Source organism: Ictidomys tridecemlineatus, unplaced genomic scaffold (assembly GCF_052094955.1).
Source record: "Ictidomys tridecemlineatus isolate mIctTri1 unplaced genomic scaffold, mIctTri1.hap1 Scaffold_155, whole genome shotgun sequence".
Taxonomy (NCBI): Eukaryota; Metazoa; Chordata; class Mammalia; order Rodentia; family Sciuridae; genus Ictidomys; species Ictidomys tridecemlineatus.
The window spans coordinates 17,970-45,308 of NW_027521361.1; the positions used below are offsets into that span (position 1 = coordinate 17,970).

General features: G+C 34.7%; 1 protein-coding gene and 1 non-coding gene across 5 annotated transcripts in view; one reads left to right on the forward strand and one right to left on the reverse strand.

Annotated features, from left to right (window-relative positions):
* Positions 1-27,339, forward strand: part of LOC144372743 (transport and Golgi organization protein 1 homolog) — a 48,287-nt gene that overhangs the window by 11,046 nt on the left and 9,902 nt on the right. For 3 of the 4 annotated variants that reach the window (XM_078036007.1, XM_078036006.1, XM_078036009.1), the window contains 13 exons: positions 1,918-2,063; positions 18,180-18,308; positions 20,600-20,621; positions 21,544-21,632; positions 21,875-21,952; positions 22,040-22,150; positions 23,228-23,299; positions 23,479-23,583; positions 24,227-24,349; positions 24,448-24,553; positions 25,559-25,614; positions 25,703-25,793; positions 25,965-26,103. In XM_078036007.1, the coding sequence (XP_077892133.1) occupies positions 1,918-2,063; positions 18,180-18,308; positions 20,600-20,621; positions 21,544-21,632; positions 21,875-21,952; positions 22,040-22,150; positions 23,228-23,299; positions 23,479-23,583; positions 24,227-24,349; positions 24,448-24,553; positions 25,559-25,614; positions 25,703-25,793; positions 25,965-26,103 (1,267 nt within the window). The remainder of the gene's footprint in view (positions 1-1,917; positions 2,064-18,179; positions 18,309-20,599; positions 20,622-21,543; positions 21,633-21,874; positions 21,953-22,039; positions 22,151-23,227; positions 23,300-23,478; positions 23,584-24,226; positions 24,350-24,447; positions 24,554-25,558; positions 25,615-25,702; positions 25,794-25,964; positions 26,104-27,339) is intronic. The other variant, XM_078036008.1, reaches the window with a different exon arrangement.
* Positions 5,093-5,199, reverse strand: LOC144372749 (U6 spliceosomal RNA). The gene has a single exon (XR_013432644.1). It is a non-coding gene; the product is annotated as a U6 spliceosomal RNA (small nuclear RNA).

Sequence of the window (27,339 nt, forward strand, 5' to 3'; positions counted from 1 at the left end):
TTTCTTCAAAGGCCTTATGCTCTAAAACTGTAGTTTTCAACCAGACCAACAGCACCAGAAACTCTAGGGGTGGGACCCACAATCTGTGTTTAGCAGGCCTTCCAGGAAAGTCTGGCCTAGTACAAGTTAGCTTGAATAATCACTGTTCATAGTCTCATAAATTCTGTGTTTTTCTTCCCTTTTCTTCTAAATGGAATATAATATAGCTCAAGTCCTGTTTTGACTTGCTTCCTGGACATTGTAATTAAACTTTTTCAAATGCAGTCAATGGTCCAGATCTTTATACTATATACTTACAGCAAACAGTACAGAACTGCAATCGATTTTAGATTGACACTTACAAATACTTCATCATAGTGCACAGTATCCAGTGGGAGATGAGAAACAATTTTTCAAAAAAATCCCCAATAATGGCATCAACAGCATTCTACTTTAGTGTTGCTCACTCTCATTTTATCAGTAAATTAGATGATGACTAATTGTTTATTTTAATCCATCCAGTATGGTGCTATGAAGCCATAATTACTGTATTTTGTGTTTTTAAAGGTTCTGGTCTGTAAGCATAGCTATAAGCATTATCCTGCACCAGTGCATGGCTTGGCAGCACTGATCTGAACCTCCCCTCCCCACCATCTGCACACACAGAGTGTAGGAGAACTCATAGCAAGGGGGGATTCAGTTAATTTGAGAAGGAATAACATATGAGTTCTCCCATTTTCCAGAAGACATTGCATCCATATATGAACACTACTGACTTCTGAACTGTCTTTAACTCTATAAGGTTATGAAAATGAATCACGCACCATTACGATTTGTTATTTTCATGCTCCAAAACTTTCAAGAATAGGGAAAACTTGACTTACAAAATTAAGAATGAATTATTTCCCTGGCCTTTTAAGTTCCACCACAAAATGATGTCAATGACCTTTAATAGGTAAAATCTTCCCAAATGTCATTTAATGTGTCTCAGGTGCTGAGATGCTGAGCCAATGGGGCAGACTTCACCAGCAGTCAAATTCATAGACCAATAGTGAATGGAGGGCCTGGGGTTGTAGCTCAGTGGTAGAGCGCTTGTCTAACATATGAGGCACTGAGTTTGATTCTCAGCACTGCATACAAATAAATAAAATAAAGGTCCATCAAAAACTAAAAAAAAAAATTAGGCAAAAGCTTAAAAAAATAGTAGTGAATAGAATCTCAGGGTTGAGAAAGACCTGAGAGGCAACTGGTCCAACTTCTTAATAACTGCATGCTGGACTCCTGCTGTTTAATCAAACATACCCCAGGCTCATGTAACTCATACTGAAATTCCACCCCTACAAGCTCTCAGGTCTAACTGGAATTCTACCTCATTCACAGAGCCTCAATGCAGGTCTGTACCCAATTCCCTTTAGTCTGTCTTGGTAATACTGTGTTCTTTTTAAATAGTTGTCATCTGTCCATTCAATAAATAATTGTTGAGTATCTCTGCCAGGTGCCAGATACTGTGTTAAGCCTTGGCCCATTCCACCTGCAAATCTGCAAACCAAGACTCCCTCTCTTTCAGCTTTCCTAAAATTTTAAACACAAAGTTTCACCAGCACTAAATCCATGTTTTTTGAATGTGACCCTGTCTATATGTCTCTGGTTTTAAAAATTTTCCTTGAGTAAATATTGTTCTGGTAGCAGTTGTATGGCCATGGAAGTAGTGGAGAGTAGACTGGAGATTGTTCATTTTATAATTGAAGGGTTTGACAGCTCTAATTAGGATTTTGAAGTTTTCTTCTCTGTTGTGTTAATTGTCTTTAGGAGAGCCACATATTCCAGGCACTGTGACTCATATATTTAGTGAAACACTCAATGAATATTGAAACTGAAGAGAGACAATTCTTATTCTATAGCATAAAATAAAATAGCAATTTCCCCTTTCAATTTTAGAGCTACTTATAACAGAAGGTACTCCTGTTGATGCTGCTGATACAGAAAACCAACTAGAGATAAAGGTCGAAGAGCCAGCAGATGCCACCCTTTTGGACAACATACTTTTCTTGTTATATTCATTCTTGCTTTATTTGTCTAAGATGGTAAGTTTGACATAGTTTCTTCAATTAGAATGTTGATTATTTATTAGTTTTTAAGTGGCTTCTGGTCATGAAGTGAAAAACTTAAAATGTCTTTATGAAAATGACTCTTGACCCTTTGAGTAGATAGCTCCTGAAACAAAAGCCATAGGGGTGTGGCTTTAATGGCTACTTGGTTTAGCACATGAGGAAGATTTGCTGTCTACCAAGGCTGGACATTTACACACCTGTAAAAACTTGGTTCTTCCCCTCAGAACCTTTCATTCTGGCAGGGAGATAACAGCATTCACTTGAAACACAGTATGATAATGGCAGAAAGAGAGGTATTTATTCGATGGTAGAACATTATTGTCCATAAATGCATTTATTATGGTTGGAAGGGTGATCAGTAAGGTCAGAAAGTGGTTGAGATGTGTTTGAAGCACAGGCAGAAGGCAAACAGGAGTCTGACATGTGGTTTGTTGTTGATTAGACAGGCTGGGGTGGTGGGGGAAGCTGGCAGTCAGAAGAAATGTGTTCAGAGAAATGGAAACATGAAGAAAGGATATTTGGGGAGGGCAGGAGAATGTGAATAGTTGGTGTTGTAAAGTGTGAAGTTGGAGGGGGATGGGCCTTTTGGAGAGGCCAGCAAATCTTAAAGGAAGTCATGAGCCAAAGTAGCATTAGACCATTAATAGTGGGGATCCTTAGAAAGTTTTAAGAATGAAAGGAATTAGGTTAGATCTGTTTCTTAGAAAGAGTCACTTAAGGCTGATCTTTCTAAAGAAAATCATGATCCAAACAAGACATTTAATCTGTCTAGAAGCTTATCTAAGCATTTTAGGACTTACCTCCCCCCTATTGGTATTTGTTGATATTGGACTTTTAGAGTTTAATTATAGGAATGAGAAAGCTTTTAGAGGTTGGAGGATAAGATGGTCCTAGGGCCATTGTGACAGTAATCCTCCTCAACTGAAGTTGTTTCCTGTAGGTTGTGTTATTTCAAGGCTTGTGTAAGAAAGATGATGTTGTTGTTTTCCTTGTAAAATGTGTAGATTTTGAAGCCAGGTAGATCTGGTTTCAAATCCCAAGGTTATCATTTAGACGTTTGGGCAAATAACTAAACTTTTGAAAAAAGTTTTCCTCATCTGAAAAATGTAGATAATGCTTACTGCAATCATAAGAATTAAATGATTTGACAAGGTAAAATGTCTGGTGAGGTGTCTGGCATTTTGAAGGGTTTTACCCCTACACATGCCCTAATTCTCATGTAGACAGTCAGAAGGTGATATAAAGACAATGAATACCTGGGGAGGAAAGACCACCAGGGTGGAAAAGATGTTGTGGGGAGAAACAAATCATTTTTCAGTTGGCTCCATGTTTGTTCATGATGGTGGCAGCCACCTGGGTAAGGGGTATGTACGAGCCAGGCAGTTAGAATAATTATATTTCCAGTGATTAAAGCAGTCTTCTACAGTCATAATTTGATTATCAGAATGAATCAGCATCACTTGGAAAGTTAACAGCCTCATGATATGGGAAGGATTTCTTTATTCATATTTTTTAGGTATGCACAGAGCCCTCCTCTAGGTCTAGGTCAGGGGACATGAATGTGGTGCAGGTATGGTCAGTGATTGTACGGTGATAGGTAAGACATAGACGTGAGTGGCAAAGAAGAGGCACAATGTTAGGAGACTGATTTGAAAGGAGATTTCAAAAAGGCATTTTGATGGCCCAGTATGTACAGGACATTGTGCGAGGACTAAAAGAGTCTAACAGGTGTAAGGTATGATTGTGATTTTTGAAAGCCTTAAGAAAAGGACTTAACAAATATATGCAAAAATTATGAACAAGTCAATGTAAAATCTTAAACAAGTAGTATGATATCTGATAGGACTGGAGAGTAATAGGCTCTGATGTGTTTGGGAGATGTGCACCAATCAGATTCATTGATCAATGGAATCTTAGCAGAATCTTAGTGTTAGAAGAAACCTTGGAAGGCTGTTAGTCTAGTTTCTCACTCATTGCTGTTATTTTCTTTACTGTGGCCCTGACGAATAGTTATGAGGCCTGTACACCAGTATTTCCTAGCATGAGTCACTCTCTTACAAGGCTATATGTTCTTCTGTTGTCTAGTTCATCCTTGTATTGACTCCAAATTTTCCTCCACATGATTTCCTCTATAAAATTGAATTCTTTTCTACATAGAAATCCTTTAAATATTTGAAGTTATATCTTAATTTAAAAATTATTTTTAGTATTTTTATCATGGAAACTTTCAAATAAGAGCAGAGAGAATAGTAGGGGACTATAGGTAACCATAACATACTGTATATTTTAGAATACTAGAAAAAAAGATTGTGAAAGTTTTACCATAAAGAAATGATGTTTGAGGAGGTAGATATATTTAACTGATTTAAATGTTACATAGTGTATACATGCATCAAAATGTCATGTTACCTACTTCAATAATTATAATGTTTGTTTCTATGTACTAGTTAAAAAATAAATTTAATTAGAAAAGCTTTAAAGAAAAGCATAGAGAATAGTATAATGAACCCACGGGCCATCACACAACTTAACAGTAATTCCTTGATAGCCAATATCAGTGAGTTTTTTAAATTTGTTCTAATTGGTTATACATGATAGCAGAATGCATTTCAATTCATTGTATATAAATGGAACAAAACTTTTCCTAGTTGTACACAACACGTGTAGTCCTACATGTACCTCGGGTAATGTGGTTCATCTCATTCCACCATCTTTCCTATCCCTCTGCCCCCTCACCTGTCCTACCTCCCCTTTGCCCAAAGTTCCTCCATTCTTTCCATGCCCCTTACCACCCACCTCACCCCCATTATGGGTCAGCATCCACTTTCAGAGAGAACATACAGCTTTTGGTTTTGGGGATTGGCTTACTTCCCTTAACCTGATATTCCCATTCACCCGCAGATGCCATAATTTTTTTCTCTTTTAATGCTATAAGTAATATTCCATTTCATATATGTACCACGGTTTCTTTATCCATTCATCTGCTGAAGGGTTGGTTCCACAAAACTATGGAATACTTCACAAATGTGGGTGTCATCCTTGCTCGGGGACTATGCTGATTTTTTCTGTATTGTTCCAATTTTAGTATATGTGCTGCCAAAGCAAGCACACTCTGAGTTTTAACAAATGTAGATACCCATGTAAAAACTACCATAATAAAGATATAGAACAGTTTTTTTTTTCACTAGAAAAGGGGTTTCCTTGGGATCCTTCCCAGTGAGTGCCTTCACCACCTGTTCCAGGCAACCATTGATAACTTTTTTTTTAAACTATAGATTCATTTTTCCTACAGTACTGTTTCATATATCTGCCACTATAAGTGGACTCATATCTAGGAGTGCAATTGCCTCCTACGTTTAATGTATGTTTTTGTCTTATGTGATACTGTCAAGCCATGCTAAAAAATGACCACAATCATTTTATCCTTCCACCAGCAATTTAGGAGACTTCCACTTGACTTCATCTTCACTAGCACTTGGGCCATTCTAGTGGGTATTTTTTTGTGAGTTTATTTCCTGATAATTAATGATATTGAGTGAACTTTTTTTTTCTTTTGAGATAGGGTCTCACTAACTTCCTTAGGCCCTTGATAAGTTGCCAGCCTCACACTTGGGATCTTCCTGCCTCAACCTGGGATTGATTGCTGGGATTACAGATATGTGCCATGATGCCAGGATCAAATACTTCTTCATGAGCTTGTTGACCATACTGTTTTTGTACGTCAACTCTCTCTGGCTAGCTGGAATCCAGACTTCTCCCAGCTCAGTGCCAACTGTGGGATTGGTTAGCTTATAGTTGTTCTTGGCCCTCACAGGTACTGCTTAGAATGTAGCCCCAAACTGAAGACCGCCTCCATGCAGATTTCTAGAACTCGTTTTCTTTGTGGCTCCCATGTTTCTGGTAGTTTTCTCTACATATTTTTGGCTGCTTAATCTCCTGGAACTCTGGTCTCTCTCTCCTCAGTGAGACTGTTGTGCCCCATTTGTGTTCCCCTTTTCAAACTGAGGTCTAGAGGGTGCCTCCAGGTAGAATGCTCACCTATTTGTTCTCCTGCTCTTAGGGGTGACAGTTGCATGTTCCTTGTGGCTTTCTATCTGAAAAATAGCTCTTTAAAAATCTTTTTTGACTGGGCATGATGGCACATGCCTTAATCCTAGTGGCTCGGGAGGCTGAGACAGGAGGATCACAAGTTCAAAGCCACAAGTGAGGTGCTAAGTAACTCAGTGAGACCCTGTCTCTAAATAAAATACAAAATGGGGCTGAGACTGGGGATGTGGCTCAGTGATCAAGTGCTCCTGAGTTCAATCCCTGGTACCAATATATATATTCCAACTTTCTGGTTGCTTTCAGTGGGAGAACAAGTCTCATATAAGTTACTCTCTATTGATTTCTCCTTTTGTTGTAACTTTTTGCAATAATTGAAAAAAATATGTTTGTGGGACTTCTAGGATATATTGTAGTTTTGGTGAATAAATGACATCCCCCTGGTACAACAATTTAACCTGTTTTCTCTATTGCCTTTTTTTTTTTTTGGTGGTGCTGGGGATTGAACCTCGGGCTCCATGCATTCTAGGCAAGTGCTGAGCTAACAACCTCAGTCTCTCTCTGTTGCTTTATATTTCTTGGAAATTGGTAGTCATGTTTAGGTTCAATTCTGTTTCTTATGAAAATTTAATAGGAAATATTGCATTGACATCTGCATGTCCTCTCCTTTGATGTTGACTACTAGTCAACAGTGACCTTGGTGAGATTTGCTAATATATTACAGGTTGCAAAATAGCAATGGTCTGAATTGCTGGGATTTTTCTTTCTTCATTTAAAGGCTGGGATGCCTATACAAATAAAAATTTATGATTGATTATTCTTTCTTTTTTTTGGTACTGGGGATTAAACTCAGGGGCACTTGGCTAGTGAGCCATATCCTCAGCCCTATTTTGTATTTTATTTATATACAGGGTCTCACTGAGTTGCTTTAGCAATTCACTTTTGCTGAGGCTGACTTTGAACTTGCTATCTTCCCTCCTCAGCCTCCCAAGCTACTGGGATTGCAAGTGTGTGCCACAGCACCTGGCTATGATTGATTATTCTTTACACAGATATTCGGTTTGTATAGTTAAGGCAGGAGATAAACATTTGATTCCTTTTCTTCATTTAAACACTTTTCAGAATAGTAAGGTATTATTCTAGCATTATCAAATGATAGCCAAAGGGGCTTTTGAAATCTTTTTAACTTTTATTTAAGAGTCAATATGATGTCATGCATTTAAAAATATTTGGTGTGTTTAATCCAGTTAGGAATAGTAATTGTTCTTATCTGATGCTCAATTTCTCCCCCTTTTGCCTTGTAGAAGCCTCTTTATCTTGGCTCCTGGGACCCTTTGCCACCACCTAGTGGTCATTGTTACCTGTTTCCCTTGCTTTTGAACTATGAGATGTTCCAAGTTCATCTTAAACATTTCCTATCCAGACCTTGAAGGAACTATTTCTCTAAAAGAACTTTGGTTTCTTTCAATAGGAAATGATATTTAGAGGCTACATTCCAAGTACTAGGATTGCTTATTGCTCAAATTGACTGTCATTTGTAAGCCATTTTAGTGAACAAAGCTCAGAAATATGTGGGGATTTTTGATCATGTCATTTAGATAATTCCCATGAAAATTCAGGATGTTAGAGAGATTTTACTTCACTTCATCTATCTTAGATTTGTGTTTTCTTTCTCTGAGGTTGGAGTTCCAGTTTTCAATGACATAAATATAATTGTTTACAGTCTTGTGCCACTTAATGACATTTTGGTCATTAGTGCATAATAATGGAGCTAGAAAATTCTTGACACCTAGTATTTTTAATCTTTTTTGTGTTTTGATATGTTTAGATATATAAACATTTACAATGTTACAATTGTCTACAGAATTCAGTATAATAATATCTTATAGGTTTTTATCCCCAAAGCGATGATATACCATATATGAATACCTACGTGTGGAAATGGCTATATTTTCTAGGTTTGTATAAGTATACTCAATGATGTTTACACACTGAAATTGCCTAAGATGTGTTTTTCAGAATTTATTCCCATTATTAAGCAACACACGACTATATTTATGTTGTTTAAAATACTTTCAGAAATGTATTCCTGAAATGAAATGAAATTCTCTTGTCTTTAAGCTATATCCCACTAAGGTATGTTTGAAATAATTCATTTCTGTGGTTTGTCACCAACATGATATCACAGGTTGTTTCATTTTTGCTTTCAATATTTAGGTGTTAATTTTTAAAGATTTTTTTATTTATTTTACAATTATTTAAATATTTAGAAGAGCCAAAGTTAATTTGTGAAAATAAGTTGTTTCTGTTTTCTGGTACTGGTGATTGAACCCAGGGCTCCTATCCACTGAGCCACATACCTAGGCTCTTTATTTTTTATTTAGAGATAGTTCTCACTAAGTTGCGTAGGGACTTGCTAAGTTGCTGAGGCTAGCTTTGAACTTGTGATTCTCCTGCCTGATTTTGAAAGAACTCTAGCTTTTGTCCCAGTTCTGTCTACCCTGATATTACTCTCTTTTATAGTTAACTTTTAAAATTTATTTCATTATGCATTCTGCTATTAAAAAAATAAGCAAATGAGAAAAGGGATATGCAGCTCAGTGGTAGAGCACTTGCCTACCACACAGGAGGCCATGTGTTCAATCCCCAGCACCATAAAAAGAAAAAGAAAAGCAAATGATTTTTACATCTAGCTATGATAGCTTTATATAGGTACTGGCTTCACCTTCCCAACTGAAACAACTAAAATAAATATGAAAAAAAACCCACAAACATATAAAATTTTAAGATCCAGTAACATTGAAGATCAAGCAACAAAGAATGATTCTGGAAACATAAAGAACAAATGTTATGAGCTCTTTAGTTGCCCCAGCTTTTACTATGTTAAGAGATTCCCAAGCCATGACAAAGAAGGGGAAGTCAGGCAGAACCAGAGGATACCATGTATTGAGAGATGGTGCTGAGATTCCAGGAAAACCAAAGTGACTAGAATTCACAGGGTGGAGTACCAAAAGAAGGTTGCTACATTGAGAGACAATTCTGGAAATCTGTGAAAGGCTCTCTGAGTGTTCAGCAGGGTATTGATCTGCACATAAGTGTGATGAAACTGCTTAGCAAGTCAGAGAAACCATCTTAAGTGATTAGAAGGAACAGGTCTTAACACAGGGAACAGAATAGCACCTGGAAAAAACTATCTAAGGAAGTTGGGTAGAATAATCAGAAGGGTGTTACCTCGGACTGACTATTACAATTTATGTCATACCTAACAAATATTCAGACCCAAGAGAATCAAATTGTTTCCAGTAATTTAATTGTATACGAAATATTAAGAATAGTAATTCGTAATGTATGGCATTGAATCAAAGCTTACCAGGCATGCAAAGAAGCAAGAAAAATACAATCCACAATGATGAGGAGAAGAATCATCCAATCAAAGCCAACTGAGAACTATCGGAGATGTTAGAATGAGGTAATGGCATTTTTAAAAAAGTCATTACTACTATATTTCGTGTGTTAAAAAGGTAAAAAGAGATATAGAAGATATATTTTAAGAAAATCAGACTTCTAGAGTTGAAAATATATGATAAACACAGTGGATGGGATTAATGCCAGAATAAGCATTGTGATGAAATTGTTAGTGAACTTGAGGACATAGCAGGAGAAGTACCCCAAATGAAACAGGGAAAATTTCTTCTGTTAAAGAAAAGTGAACCAGAGCATCAGTGAGCTGTGGGACAGTTTCAAGTTGAGCTATGAGAGGTATTCAGAAAAATATTTTAAGAAATGATGGCCAAAAATTTGTGAAAACTGTACATCTGCAGATCCAAGATATTAAATGGGACTACAGTACAAAAAGCATGAATAAAGCTATATCAAGGTATATTATATCATAAATAAATTGCTCAAAACCAGTGATAAAGAGCAATCTTAGTAGTTAGAGAAGACATTTATGTAGAGAAGAACTAAGGATGACATCAGATTTCTTGTCAGAAATTAGGCATAAGAGAATATAGTGGAGTGATACCTTTAATATATTTGAAGAGTAATAATGTTGGCCGATAATATCATGCCCAGTGAAATATCTTTCTAAAATGAAGACTTGTACTGACATACAAGCTGAAAGAATTCACCTACACTTGCACCAAGACAGCAGATGGAAATAATGGAATAAAGGAGTAAAGAACACTGAAAATGGTGACTGTGTGCATAAATATTTAAAATAATTTTTCTTATTTGAACATTTTAAAAAGTCATTGACTGTTTAAAGACAAATATCAGTGTAGTATGGGACTTAGAAAACATGTAAAGTAAAATACATGACAACAGTATAAATCTCAGAAGGGTAGTAACTATTGTAATGTTCTTATTGAATATGTGAAGTAATATAGTATCATCTGAAGGTAGATTGTGACAAATTAGAGATGTATATTCTAAACCCTGAAGCACTAAGATTAGAAAACAGAGTTATAGCTTAATAAGCCAATAGAGGAATCACTAAAAATACCGATAGTGGTATTTCTGCAAAAGAAGACAGAAAGAAAAGAAAAAGAACAAAGAACAGAAGGAACAAATAGAAGATTATATTAAGCTTACACCTATGCACGGCAGTAATCCTATTAAGTGGAAAGTATCTAAATACATCAGTTAAAAACAGAGATTGTCATATTGCCTAAAGAAGCAAGACCCAAATAGATGTCTAAGGGAATAACACTGTAAATAGAAAGACACAAAGAAGTCAAAATTAAAATGATTGAAAAAGGTATCTCATGTTAAACACTAGTCAAAGGAAATCTGGAGTAGCTACATTAAACCAAAAGAGGTTGTGGGGCAAAATATATCATCAGGACTAAAGAAAGTTATTTCCTAATGATAAACGAATCAGTCAAGATTATATAATAAACCTAAATGCTTGTACTTTTAATATTAGACCTTCAAAATACATGAAGTATCAAAATTGATAGAATTATGAGGAAAATGATGAATCCTATAGATTACATTTAGAGATTTCAATATCCTCTCCTCAGCAATTGGCAGAAAACGAAAAATAAAAGTAAGGTTGTAGAAAGTGTGAATGACATAATCAATCCATCCATTTGAAATTAATTGACATTTATAGAAAACCCCCAAGGAGCTTAGTACACATGGAACATTTACCAAGATAAACTATATTCTGGATCTTAAAAAAATTATCAGTAAATATAAAAGTATTCAAAGTCAGGCAAAGCTTATTCTCTGAACACAATAATGAGAAATCAATAATGGAAAAATCTGGAAAATTCTCAAATATTTGAAAACTTAAGTGCCAGGCTGCTATCTGCTATCTATCTATACCTATATGTATATCTGTATCTATCTATCATATATATATATATATATATATATATATATATATATATATTTGGTATAAATGAACAACACAGTACATTTATTTTTATGTGGTGTTGAGGCAAGCACTTTACCACTGAGCTACAACCTTAGCCCCCACTGCTAAATAATTTTTTAGTCAAATAAATCAGAGAAGAAATTCATATTTTGAGTTGAATAAAACTGAAAACAACATATCCATTTGTGCAATGTCACTAAAGTGTTATTGGAAAACTTATAGCACTACCAGGCCCAAGATAGCTTTATTAAAAAATAAGTCTCCAGTCATTGACTTAGTTCCTACTATGAGAAACTAGAAAAGGAAAAATAAGTTAATCTCCAAGTAAGCAAGAAAAAAAGATATAATAAAGACCATAAGTCAGTAAAATTTTAAAAAAAGGAAAATAAAAGAAAATCAATGAAACCCAAAGCTAGTTCTTTAAGATGAATAAAATTGATCAACATCTAGTGAGGGAAATAAAAGAGGAGACACGGGTTACCAATATTCGCAATCAGAGAAGGGATATCACTACAGATTTCACAGATACTAGACTGATAATGGGGATATTATGAACAGTTTATGTTAATTAACTTGACAATTTAGATGAAATGAAGAAATTTTATTTAAGCCACAAATTGCAAAAGTTCACTCAAGAAAAACAGACAATTTAATAAACCTTGTTGACTATTAAAGAAATTGAAGGTATAGGTAAAAACCTTTCTTCAAAGAAAAAAATATAAGACCAAGATAGCTTTATTGGTGATCCAATTAAACCTGTAAGGAAGAAATGATACTAATTCCTAATAGTAGTAATAATACTAAACCCTTGTAGAATATTAAAGCAAGGAAATAGTTCTCCTATGAATCCAGTGTTATCACTACACCAAACCAAGACAAAGATATAATAAGAAAAGAAAACCACATACCTCTCATGGGATCTCCAATGAATCTGTACAGAAATTCTAAACAAAAATTTAAGTCAAATACAACAATATGTAAAAGGAAAATACATCATAGACAAAAACTAGACGGATGATGGGGATTTATATCAAGAATCCAAAATTTATTTAACATTTGAAAATCAATGAAATTTACCACATTGATGTACCTAAAAGCACAATCTTTGTGTTTAGCTCGAGAGATACAAAACAAGCATTTAAAAAATATAGCAGAGGGGGGAAATGTTGGGGAGTAATATTGGCCAAATTATATTGTTATTTTGTGTGCATGTACAAGTAGGTGACAATAAATCGCATCGACATGTAAAAAAAAAAATCAGCCCTGATTATTATTTAAAAAAAATTTTTAGATGTTGATTAACTTTTATTTTATTCACTTATTTCTATGCGGTGCTGAGATTTGAACCCATGCTAGGCAAGTGCTCTACCACTGAGTATCAACCCCAGCCCCTCAGCATTGATTATTGATGTAGAAAAACAAACAAAAAACTAGGAATAGAAGGGAGCTTAAAACATCCTCTGAAAAAATGCAGCTAACCTCATACTTAATGGTTGATGATTGAATACTTTTCCCCAAGATCAGAAACCAAACAGAGATGTCTACTCTCATTACATCTATTCAGCATTGTACTGGGGTGCAGTAAGGAAATAGCTAGTATACTAAGGCAAGAAAAAGAAATAAAATGCACTCAGATTGGAAAGGAAGAAATAAAATTCTCTTTCTTTTCAGATAACATGAATATATATAGATACAATCTGGTATGATCTAGAAAAAAGCTATTGTAAGGTTGACAGATAAAATTTACATCTAAAAGCAATTATATTTTCTATATATTAACAATGAATAATTAGAAATTGAAATTTTAAAGATTTCCATGTACAATAGAATAAAAATATGAAGTATTTAAACATAAACGTGGCAAAAACTAAAATGTATATATTAAAAACTATAAAATATTGCTGATAGAATTTAAAGAGAACCTAAATGGAGAGATATACCTAATTTATGAGTCAGAAGACTAAGGTGTCCATTCATCCCAGTTTAATCACCAGAGTCAACATTATTCCAATCAAAATCCCTGCAGAGTTTTGTAGAAAATGACAAGCTGATTGCAACGTGGCTTCAAGACTTAATCTAGGGCTGGGGATGTAGCTCAGTGGTAGAGGACTTGCCTAGCATATGCAAGGTCCTGTGTTCAATCCCTAGTACCATACAAAGAGGAAAAAAAATATTCTAAAGCTACAGTAATCAGGATTGCAGACAAAACATATTGAAACAGAGCCAAGAATTCAGAGATAGATACACAATATATATGGCAACAGTCATTGACAAAGATGGAAAGACAAGTAGAGAATGGAAAGTTTTTTCAGCAAATGGTACTGAAATTACTGCATATTTATATGCAAAATATTGATCCATGCCTTGCATTAGACACCTGAATTAACTCACAGACTTAAATATTAAACTCAAAACTACAAAACCTCTAGGAAAAAAAATAAGAGAAAAATTTTTGTTGAACTTAGGTTTGGCAAAGATTTCTTAAATTTGACAACAAAAGCATTAAAAAGGATTTGACAATGTGGGATTCATCAAACTAAAACCTCTGTAATTCAAAATACACTTTGAAGTCAATGAAATAGACAAAACACAAGCTGGGAGGAAATTACTGTAAAGCATTTATCAAGACTTGCATCAAGGATATATGAAGAACTCTTAGAACGCATTAGAAAAAAATATAGTCCTGTAAAATAACACTTCATCAAAGAAGATAAACAGATAGTAAATACATTAAAAATGCTTGACATAATTATCAGGGAAATGCAATTTTGAAGCATAAGAGTTACCACTACACACTTATTAAATATCTAATATTAAAGACAATTGTGCTGAGTGGTTGGAGAAGAGATGGAGGAACTGGATGGGTACACATCTGGTGGGGATATAAAGTGCTAGAATCACCTTCTTAAAAAGGTAAACATACACCAGTCATATCCAACCATTCTTTTCCAAAGAAAAGATAAGTTATATAGCAATAGGAGGAATTTTATATCAGTGTTCTTGGCTATTTTATTTGTAAAAGCCCCAAACTGGAAAAAAATCCAAATGTCTATCAATAGATGATAGACAAATTGTGGTATGTACATGTAATGAAATGCTACTCAGCAATAAAAATAGATGATAGATAAACTGATGTAGATGAATCTCAAATTATGCTGAATAAGAGAAGCCATAGAAAATGCAATATATTATCCCATACACATAAAACTTGAGGAATACAAAGCAATCTATTAAGATAAGACATTTTGCTGGAGGAATGGGAACGTGGGGGGCAAGAAAGAGGGGTGACAAAGGGCAAAATTACCTAGAGAATGAGAATATTTTTGGAAGTAAAGGATGTGTATATTATCTTGATTATAATGGTGATTTTATAATTTCATGTTAAAATTCATCAAATTGCACACTTTAAATACATGTAATTTATTGCATGTCAGTTTTACCTCAAAGCTATAAGAAATAATATATTCATCTTTTTTCATTTTCTAAGATACAAATAGTATTCTATAAATATTTTTCTCTACTTCATTTTTAAAAAATGTATTCCGGAAACCAGCTCTTAGCAGTATTTAAAATTATTTTCTTCTTTGGTTTATTCAACAACTTTCATTGATGACGGTTGTTTCAGCCTTTTGTGACCATCTTGTATTGTTATAATTAATGCTTGAATAACATAGTTTTGTACATACAAGTTTTAAACATTTGTTGTTGTATTCCCAGTATCTTTAGAAATTAGGGCTGGTGGACTATAGCTCAGCCGTAGAGCACTTGCCCAAGATACCCTTCCCCAGCACTGAAAAAGTTAAAAAAAAAGTGGGATTGTTGAGTTAATAGGTAAATATATAAGCAGTTTTGGGAGATGTTGCCAAATCTCATTCATAAGGGTTGTATCATTTTGTATACTTATTAGCAGTGTCTGAGAATTTGTATTCCCCCACATTCTCTCACCTACTGAGTATGTTGTCAAACGTTTGGATCTTGCCAATGCAAGTGAGAAATGGTGTCTTGGTGTGGTTTAATTTGTATTTTGTTCATTATGAGCTAAGCAGAGCATGTTTCCATATGTTATAGCTATTTGCATTTCTTTTCCTGAGATCTGTTTATTTCTTCAGCCCATTTTTGTATAGGTTTGCTGGCCATTTTATTTATAATGTTCTTTATATTTCAGGAACATGATTCTTTGGACAATAATATGTTGCAAATATTTTTTCTCAGTTTGTCATTGTCAAACTGCGTGTGTGTGTGTGTGTGTGTGTGTGTGTGTGTGTGTGTGTGTGTGTAGCAGGTTTAGATACAGCCAGGAAAGATTTTTTCAATGAGGCAGGTTTTGCCCACTCATAATACATAGAAAATTTCACTTAATATTTTCTAGTACTTGTTTATTTTCTATTTTTACATTCATGTTTCTTATCCATTTGTAGTTTATCTTTTGAATAAGTAGAGAAAAATCCAATTTTATAATATTCCATGTGGTAACGCTACTTATTAGAAAGTCTACTTTCCCCAAACTAACTTTTATTGTACCCCAAATGTCCAGTTGGTTCTGTTTCTGGATTCTCTATTCTGTCCCACAATCTCTATGTATTCCTGGGCTTGGACGAGGGTACATGAATTAATTATATAGTCTGCCCTCCCTGTACCCTTCATTGCTCTTCTTTTTCAGTGCTTTCCTGCTTATTCTTGTTCTTTTGAATTGACTATATTCAACTTGACGACAGATTTTTAAAGATCCACAGATGTTCATTTCCTCCCCAAGTTAAATGTCCCCAGTTTCTTCAATTTTTAGCACGTGCTTTTCGGGCTATTCATGATTCTGTTCTTTTCCACAAGTCATGCAACCCTAAAATGTGGCATCCAGAAATGAAGCCACCGGCGTGGGGTGATAATGACATGATTCCTTAGGGTTAGGCTTTTTTAAAAAGAGTGTCATCCACAATTGGAGAAAGTAACAGGACTAGAGTGAGCAGGGAAGGAAAGCCCAGCAGTAGTCTTTTAGAAGGGAGCAGGAGAAGCTTCTCCTCTTCTGTCTGCACTTTTGGGCCAGGTAGGTACCTGGTGTCTCAACACGTTGACAAAAGGGTTTTGCTCTGGGAGGGGCTGGGAGGCCTGACTTTCTCCTTTTTCCTAGTCTCTGCCTATAATCCCCTTCTGCTAGTTCCCTGGCTTCCTCCAGGGCCTTCTAAATCGCCGGTCCTCTCCTAGTTCCGGGGACAGGTGAGCCTCTTTCCTTCTGGAGTCCTTTCATTTGGACTCTTCCGCTTGGCTCTACTGGCGCTGTCCCCCGCCGGGCTCCGCAGTTGGTTCTTCCCGCTCCCCGCCACGCCCCTCAGCATCCTCTGTCTGCTCACTGCAGTCCACCCAGGGGCTTTCTCTGATGACGGGTTTCACGTGCCTTGGGCGGAAAGCGCCTGTGGTGGAGGAAGGCAAAGTTCACTCCCAGTACCTGCCCCCTGCGCTGGGTCCTACTGAAGTAGGAAACGGTGAAAGAGAGGGTCCTGTGCTGTTCTGCAGGGAAGCGTCGCTTCCACTCAGCTGTCCCTACACCATGGACTCAGTACCTGCCACTGTGCCTTCTGTCACTGTTTCCCTGGGGGACCCAGAGCTCCTGGGACCCCTGTCGGGTGGCTGAGTTCTGGCAGAGTGGGTGCACTGACTGTCGTGGCGACGGAGAAATGGAGTGTGTCAGGCCCAAGGCAGGCAGGACGTGACTGTATGGTTAAGCGAGGCCGGTGAGAGTGTACTTGAGCTTTCCCCACTTGCACTTTTTTTTTGACGGAATAGAGGTGACAACCTCATGGTATGTTCTGAAATGCAGCCAACAATCCAAACAGCTAATGTTACTACAGGTCTTTTCCCTAAGGAGACTGCTGGGGAATTGGGCCCAAGTGGCAGTTATCTCCTATTACGTGTAGAGGGCGGTGAAAACAGGGAAGAGTAGGCAGGTGTTTACTGCACTGCCTTTGAGCAACCATTTAAAATTAGGCTCTGAATTTTATAGAAGGATGTTAAATTCAGAGAAGTTTATCTAAGCCAGTTTTCAAGAGTTGTCTGAAATTACATGTCACGTATCTGTATATAAGAGTGGAATGGAAGTAAGATTTAAAATCTTATACATATATCGTCATTGTTTTTATTTGTTGCCATAAAATTAATTAGTTCTTTCATATATTTAAGTTTTGTCTTAAATGAATATTTTAAATTATAAAAACCAGGTTATCTAAGAGAAAAGAATGATCCAGAGGGATTCTAGCCAGGTGTTAGACAATGTGATGATATAGGGCCTGTTACAAACTGGAAATGTATGCTCAATTTAAAGTATTTAGATTCGGGCTGGGGTTGTGGTTCAGTAGAGCGCTTGCCTAGCATACATGAGGCACTGGGTTCGATCCTCAGCACCATATAAAAACAAAACAATGTGTCCACCCTAAAACTAAAGATACATAAATAAATATTTTTAAAAAGTATTTAGATTCATTATACTTGAAAACACTGGAAGCAAACAAAAAATATGAGACTGCCAGTATCCTCTCTCTTGAAGAAGCTATTGGAAAATATTGAGGAGGTGGATTTCTGATGAGGAAGTTGGTTTAGAATTGCCATGATTCTTTGTGACTGTTTTGTTATGAATTTAAGGTTTCCCATTTCTTCTAATTTGTCTGTTTAAGCTGTTTACTACATTGCCTGATACTCAACCTGGGCCTGATTTTTATGGACTACCATGGAAGCCTGTAGTATTCACTGTTTTCTTTGGGATTGTATCCTTTGTCATTTTCTCTTGGAGGAGAACTGCTCTTGTGAGTAAATTAACTTACTTATACCTTAGCACATAAGCACAAAGATTATTTTATATAGTCACTGCCCCCCCTTTTTTTCTTTTTCAATTGCTAAAACACAAAATAGTGGTTTAAGTCAAACTAACATTATAAAATAATTTAGTGTGGGTGCAGTTGATAGAACTGGTAATTCTTACAGCCATCCTGACCAGTAGTTTCATATGTATCAGAAGTCTTAAAAGTGGGATAAAAGATGGGATAGGTTAGATAAATATCCTTTTATGTAGCATATATGTCTAGTAATCTATCTTAAAGAAATAACTATGCTTTGAAGATTTTGGTAATGTTTTTCAATGGAACAGTGTATTAGATTGAAGACTTAGCACAACATAATTCATTTAGGGGTTATTGTATGTTCGATTAGTGGAATAGTAGGCAGATTTATTTATTTCAAAGCTTTGAGCTACAGAAAATGCTCACAATTAAATGTGAAGTGGGAAAAAAAGCAGAAACTAAGATTTAAATGTTGATGAACTGTATGTTAATATAAACATACAAACAGGGGGAAATGCTGCAAAGAAATACAGTAAAATGAGAAAAAGGAGATGATATAATTTTTCCAGTCTTTTATATAAATTTTTCCCAGATTTTATGATTTGATCATATGTACAGAAAATACCTTTTTATTTGGAAGTATAGATTATGTGTTGTCCAAAAATCCATTAAATGTTTTGTTCATTAAGGTTTTTTTTTTCCTGAGCAGAATTAGTCTATCTCTGTGTATGTGTGTACATATATGTATAAGTGTGTGTGTGTGTGTGTGTGTGTATATATATATATATATATATACACACACACACATATATATATATGCGCTTATACATACTTATGTTTGTACTGTAGGTCATTCTGTTTCATAGTTATTTAACATAATTGGAAGAAAATTATTTTAGGTAAATGGACTTTGCATATGAAAAGCCTAACAGTTAAAGAGGCCAAAAACATTGGATACAAATCTTTTCAAATCTGAGTGTTCTTTTTCTGATTTCTTAATTATTTCAGACATATCATTGTTAAGATAAGTTTCCTCTCCTTGTACAATTGAGTGTAAAATCTCTTAAAAAGTATTCTCTTCTTAAATAGAAGAATTGTTTGCCTGGATTCCTGTGAGGAATTTTCTAATCTCATTGAACTTTTTCTCAGCTAAAAGTAAAAAGGAAATAGAAGGATAAAGAGAAGGGAAAAACATGAAAACATTTTATATTTCTCTCTCTTGTTTCTTTCATTTCAAGAACCCTGGTACCTGTTTCTCTTTTCACTAGGTTATGTGGGATGTGGTTCCTAGCTTGTTGCTCCTCAGTTTCAGCATTTGACTTTAAAACTTTAGTCTCCCTACCTTAGATGACTGCTTTTATGCTACTTCCCATTTTCCTCTGTTGTCATTTTGAGTAAAAGGTTAGCAAGGCTATGACATTAAAGAAATGTTCATTTTTTCTGTGTTGGAGTTTTCTGAATGCAATTTCCTGTTACGAAGATCCCCTGGATGATCCGTGGACACATCTGAATATCCCATCACCATTTATAACATTTGAAAGGACAAGTAATATGCTAAGTTACAAAGAAATTTAGTGATGTTTTAAAAAAATTTCTGCTTAGGTTTTATTATCAGGTAGTTTATTGCTGTTTTTTGGAAACGATTGTTTTTGTCCTTTCCAGAATATGTTAATTGTCATTTTTCTTATTGCTTGTGCATTTTCTTCAAGCAGTCTTTCCTTTCAGATTTCTTGCTATATATTTAGTGGTTTGCAGAAATAAGATGATGTAGCCTCTTAGTTTCTAAATTCAGCCAATAGCCAAATTTAAATTGGAGTTCTAAGATGTTTTCTGGTGAGTGAAAGTGGCATATCTTAGTACAAAGATTATGCATTTAATATTGTTTCCTCAGATTTCTTTTGAATAGTCATTGTTTCTAGGCTTTATCCTGGTTATTTAGAATTGTCAAGTAAATGATTTTGAGTATACACACACACACACACACACACACACACACACACACACATACACACATCTTTGCTGTGAAATAAGGTACATATCTTAGTGTTTTTATGTCAGAGGCTATTTATGAAATATCACTACCAATTAAATTTAAAAGGCTTGTTAACCTTTACTTATTTTTAATCCTATAAATTATTATCCTGAACCAGAATGTTATTAAATTCTCACTTGGTTATGATTCTGACTGTTGTTTTAGGAATGCTGTTTCTATTGAGCAGATGTTTGACATCAAATTTAATCTTTTTTCTCTCTTCTAGGTAAAAGATAGAGTATATCAAGGTAAATTTTTAGGTTTCTTAAACTTGTAATAACCCTTTGTATTGGTGTTTGATGTGTGTTTTATGTATGTTAGAAGTAGATTCAGTGACTTTTAATGTCTATTATCTTTTTTACCTCCTGAAAATTTTACTATTCCTAGGTTGCTAGCATGGATAATAGAGTAGATGATGATGGTTCCAACTCTGAGATAGGAGATAAAGAGGAGGAACAAATTGTGGATAGGGAGATAATGATAAGTTTTAATTTGGGGAAGATTAACTTTGAATATTGATGTAATGCAGATGTATTACATTTGAAGAGTATTTCTATGCTAATGATTTAATCATGCATTAAGTAATTGAGTAGATAATTTGAAGAATGGTAATGTGAATCAGTATGTTTTCATTTCTGTTTTTCTTTGCAAAGAATTAAATGATTCCATTTTTGGAAAAGAAAGTGTTTTGAGAAGGGGGAATATCAAGCTACAACACTTTACTGTATTTCCCATCTGTGAAATAAGCTTAAATTGAAATATCATTTTGGATGAGAGGGGTTCCTGGGATTGAACTCTGGGGCACTCTACTGAGCCACATCGCCAACCCCCTATATTTAGAGACCAAGTCTCACTTAGTTGCTTAGTATCTCGCTCTTGCTGAGGCTGGCTTTGAACTTGGAATCCTTCTAGCTCAGCCTCCTGAGCCACTGGGATTACAGGTGTGCACCACTGCACCCAGCAAAATATCATTGTTCTTATATTTTTCTTAAATTCTAATAATTTTTATACTCTTATTGCTAATAAGCATAGATTGCTTTTTAAAAGCATAATAGTTATGCTAAGAAGTATTTCCTCATAGTACCACATAACATGTCTTTGCTTTTAGTAGATTGAGTAATTGAATTTCATTTAGTGATTGTAATAATCTTGTGTATTTCCCCCTTTTAGTCAATGAACAGCAAATTTCCAAAAAGGTGAACAATTTCATGAAAGAAAATGAAGAACTAATGCAGAAATTGTCAAATTATGAACAGAAGGTATAATTATTTTTTTCTTTCTTTCTCCCTTGGTTCTAGCTTGAATCATTCCTACCTGTTTTAATTTAAAAATCATATTTTAAAATTTTTGTTTCATTATTTCCTACAAATCATCCAAATTCTAAACAGTCATATGTATTAAGTACTGCTTTCTTCTGGAGAAAGGGTCACTTGTCTGGAAGTAACTTGTATGGTAGCACTATAATTTGTGTATCTTAATTCTGAATGCTTTATTTACATAGATGAAGGAATCAAAGAAACAGGTCCAAGAGACCATGAAACAAAATATGATTCTTTCTGATGAAGCAACTAATTATAAGGTAAAAATCCCTTCTTTGGGGGGAATTACATTCTAAACTCAAAAGTAAATGTAATGAGTGAGTAATCTTGACACCTTTTTTTTCCAGGATAAAATGAAGCTTCTTGAAAAAGCTAAAGAACTTCTGGATGAGGGAGCTAAAAGTCTTCATGTTATGTTAGAATCTGAGAGAGAACAGAAAGCTAAGAATCAGGACTTGGTAAGAGTTTTGCTGCTAAGTATTACTGCAATTTGGCTTTTGAAATATTTTGTAAAATTGGTTAAGTTGAACTTAGTCCAGCTGTTAACTAAAGTAAGATTAGGAGTCAAGGAAGTTGAACCCACTTCTGCCCATTTTGTGGAACTTTTAAGTACTGATACAACAACTTAAAAAATTTTTACTTACATATTTCATTTTCAATTTCTATAAGTTTCTGTAATTACATAAAAGTTGCAAAAGATGGTAGAGAGTGTGTTCTGAAATATCCTACCCCCAAGTAAGCTTGATCACCTAGCTGAGGTAGTATTTATCAGATTTCTCCACTGTAAAAATTCTTTCCAATCCTTTTCATATTGTATTCTTTGGAAGTTACCATGCACAGCCCACAGTTAAAGTATGAAGAGTTACAAGCTCAGGATGCAGCTCATGGTAGAGCACTTGCCTAGCATGCATGAGGCCCAGGATTCAATCCCAGGCATTGCAAACAAAGATTGCAGATTTATGTCCACTTCCTTAAGGAGCAAGTATCTTTATAATTTTTTTGGAATTCTTCTGTATGTGAGATTAGTCTATTCTTCCTTAAATTTTATCATTTTTTACTTATGATAAGAAAATTTTAAAAATGATCTTGGGAAATTTTTTTCTCTATCACTAGAAAAAAAATTACTAATTTTAACTGGTTTACTTGAAACAGTAATTAATTAGTTAATTTTCTATGCTTTAAAACATTTTATTTACTTATTGCATTATGATTTTCTATACTTTGAACTTTTTTTCTGGTTATCTCATAAACAGTAAGGTTGTGGATGCCATGAAATATTTATGACTTCATTTTTCCCTCATCTCTTTCAGTTTTTGATTTTTTGCTTAGTCCAAAGCTGGATCCCCTGCATTTACCTGAAATGTAATGGGATGGCTTGACAAAAATTTTGTTGTGTTTATCTTTTTTAGTATATATATGTATGTGTACGTACACACACACACACACACACACACACACACACACACACACACATATATATCAGTATTTCTACTGAAATCCTAATGCATATTTTGTGTTCTGTTTTCACCTGGCAGATAATGGAAAATAAGAAATCTATAGAGAAGCTTAAAGATGTCATTTCAGTAAATACTTCTGAACTTTCAGAGGTAAAGCTGCCAACTATTGCTAACGGATATTAGTACTACATCTTAGTTTTGTTGCGGACCAAAAATTTGAGGTGTGCTAAAATGTGCAAAAAATGAGAACTATATGATGTCTTGTTTGGGAAAGTATAACTTTGTTTCTTCTTTGGAATTAATTCACTAACTGTAGTGTTTTTCATTAGCTTCAAATTCTCCTTACTGAAGCTAAGCTTCGTGAAGAGAAGGTGAAGTTGAAATGCTGTCAGCTTCAGAAAGAAAATACCATGCTTAAGAAGGAGAAAGAGCAGGTAAAGAAAATTTGATGTCATACATAATGTAAACTAGAGAAGTGAATATCATTATCTTGTATCTTTCTTGGATCTGTTTCTGAGGTAAGGAATTTTCATGTAGGACCTTTTCTAGATATGCAAAGTTTAAACAATGCTCCCCAAATTGAGTGCATATATATGGTCTCCATCTGTTTTGGATTTTTGGATTATTGCTTTTCTTATCAAATGTCAATCAGTTATTAACTTGCATAGCCTCAAAGAAACTTTTTAAACCAGAAAATTAAGTATTTTATGATCCTCTTTTGAATAGTTACTGATTCACCGGCCAAGGGAAGATTACATGATAAGGAATCTAAATTTAGGAGACAGTCATATGTGCCCAGCCATTCCTGCTGGAGATAAATTATTTGAATTGGCAGCAATTTTCTGGGGAATGCAATAAACAGGCTCAACTTCCTGATAGCTCTGATGTTCTTACTGCAGCTGTGAGAGTTGGGGCCACTCTGCCCTCTTCCTTAACCAAGGTCTCAACCCCCTCGATTGAGGCAGGCCACCGAGGAGTATGGCTCTCTATTTCTTTGTCTAAGTCTTGTAGTCCTGATATATCCAGTGCAGAAACCCCTCCCTAACCCATGGGAATTCATGTGTTTTGACTTTTCAGTTGCAGCAGGAAGTAAAAGACTGGAGTACATCACACGCTGAGCTCAGTGAACAAATGAAATCATTTGAGAAGACCCAGAAAGATTTACAAGTAGTTCTTAGTCAAAAAGATGATACTATTAATGTAAGTTTATACTCCAAATACATGTTTCATCTCATGAATTCTCCTGAAATCTTCTGAATTAAAATCCAGAGTCTTCCAACCTTTTGCTTCTTTTCTAGGCTTTGACTAATCACATTACACAGTTGAATCGGTTTCAATGTGAATCTGAATCTGAGGATCAAAGTCGAGATGAGTCAGATGAATTAACCAATGGAGAGTTAGCAGGTAAGATCAGTCTCAGGGAGGTTGAATCCTTTTTTGCTTTCCTGTCTTTAATTAAGTATACAGATGCCACTTTTCAGCTGGCTTAATTTTTTCTTAAGCTTCAGGGTTGTAGACACATATCACTGGATCTATAGATATGTCTGTTGCATTGGCAGAGGTGGGTTGTTGGGGTATAATGTAGCAATAGGCATGTGAAGAACACTGACTTTTTCTATCCTATTGAAAACTAGTAAGTACACTGCAGCTACAATAGTCATATCCTATACCTCTAAGTATTGAACATTGTACAGTAAGAGAAATTTATTTCTTAACTTATGCAGATGATACTTGATTTTGATACTCATCATCTCTATGGCTCTGTGGTTTTAAGGTCCACAGTCAGTCCGGAGGCAGTTGGAACCATAAACTAAGGCTGTGAGAACAGAGGCTAGAGACTATCAGAAAGCTAGAGAGGGAGTGTAACAGTGTTTACTGATGAGGAAAATATTTCCAGATGTTTTCTCCCAAGTTGGATATTGCTTACATAGCAAGTATTTCAAACCACACCTGGTAGTAGATTCAGGGAGAAAATAGAGGATTGAATCTTTCTAAACAAGACACTTATTGCCCAGGTGAAGATAGATCTGAGAGAGAAGAAAAGCTTTTATCTTACAAGAATAGCATAGATAACATTTTAGTTGTGCAAACTAGAAATTCACCTTTTTTTTAAGACAGACACAGTACTTTTATTTATTTTTATGCTGAGGATCAAACTCAGTGCCTCACACATGCTAGGTGAGCACTCTACCACTGAGCCACAACCCCAGTCTGAAATTCACCTCTCTCTCTTTTTTTTTTAAATCTAAGCTTGCAATTCTCTTAAAAGTCATTAGTCTAATCAGTATAATTATTTAATTGATTTTTTTCTTCCAGTGTTTGAACACAATCATTCTTTAGTTTAGGGAAGTTAGGAGAATATAGAGTTAAAAGTAAGGAAAGAAAAAGCTAAAGTCTTTTGTTTTTTAGGTGATCGGAACGAGAAGATCAAAGATCAAATTAAGCAGATGATGGATGTCTCTCAGGTATAGTTCTTTGTAAGAGTCCCATAGTACCTGTGAATTCTTCCTGTGCCTCACTTTTAAGAATACCTCTCTTTTCTGCAATTTTTAGACAAAAACTACAATATCAGTAGTTGAAGAGGATCTAAAACTTTTACAACTTAAGCTAAGAGCCTCGATGTCCACAAAATGTAATCTAGAAGGTGGGTTCTTCTTGAGAAGAAATTGCCATGTTGGAAAGACTTAAAAATTTATTGGAAAGATAAAGAATGGCTTCTTGCTTTCATGCTTTTTACTTTTCTTGGCACTACTCCCTCAAACAAGTTCTTAAGTCCTTGTACACATATAGAGATAAGCTGTTTTATTCTTTACAGACCAAATAAAGAAATTAGAAAGTGACTGCAATTCACTACGGTCTTCTAAAGTTGGACTGGAAGAGGAATGCAAAACTCTTAGGCAGAAAGTGGAGATTTTAAATGAACTCTACCAGCAAAATGAGATGGCACTAAAAAAGTAAGATTTCCATTGTTTGTTATTGTTATCATTGTGTGAACTAACAGATAATTTTATCTAGTAGAGATTTGTCTTTTTTCCTTTGTGTTTTGTTTCCTATAAGTTGCATTTTTCTTTCCATCATCAGTCTTAAGAGTCCTGAGGTAGTTGGAACCATAAACTAAGGCTGTGAGGACATCGTAATCAATTGTCAAATTCATATGAAGGCAAGAAGTGGTAAACTGGTATTAACAGTCACTGATGTGGAAATACCTCTCAAAGATCTAGACCCTTTCTATGATCCCACTATTTATTTTAATTTCCTTTCATTGTGATTAGTTATGTAATTCTAATATTTTGAACTTGTATCTCTAACTCTGGACCTTTAAAAATACTGAGTGTTTTGGAATGACATGTTTTAGTAGAATAAAAACTTCAAAAAGGAATAATATTTACTTATTGATGGTACAAGTTTTGGACTTGAGTATCTCAGATGTTCACACTAAAAATTGAACTGTGGAAAGGATTTTAGGAGTTACGATTACAGAAGTACTTGTTTGTAGTATATATTTATATATTAATCTTCTCAGTGTGGAGCTAGTTATTTTTTGGAAGTTCATTTGAAATTTTTAATCCACAAAAATACTTGAATTCTCTAAAAATAGTTTTTTTGTGTGTCAGATTTTATTTGTTTGCACCTGATTTATTAACAAGATATATATGTATATATATATATATATATATATATATATATATATATATATATATATACAGACCTTCTTATAGACTTAACTATTTTTAGGTATTTTGACTTCTGTTGCCTAATTAATGCATTAAATATTGAAACCTTTCCATTAACTTTTCTAAAATTCTGTGATCTCCAAGCGACCTTTTTAGAATCTCAAATTTTTGTTCAGGCCAGTTCTAAATGCCTGGCCTGTTTCAAAGAAACATTTCTCATTTTATCACTTTTTTTTTCAAAAGAACACTTGTTTTCTCTGTCCCTACAAGTAATATGAATGACCTAAATGGCAATTAATTTTCTTTGTAATGCAGTTAAATTGTAGCACTATTTTCCTCAACTCCTCCAAAATTCATTCAGTCATCATCTGTGGTTTGTACTCTTTTTTTCTCATTCCCAGGTACTATGTTAGTTCATGCCTGTGTCATCTTTTCTGTTTCTAACCTAGGTCATCTGTCTTCATTCTCCATTATTTATATTTTTATATAATTTATTTCAAATTCTTAGTAATTTTC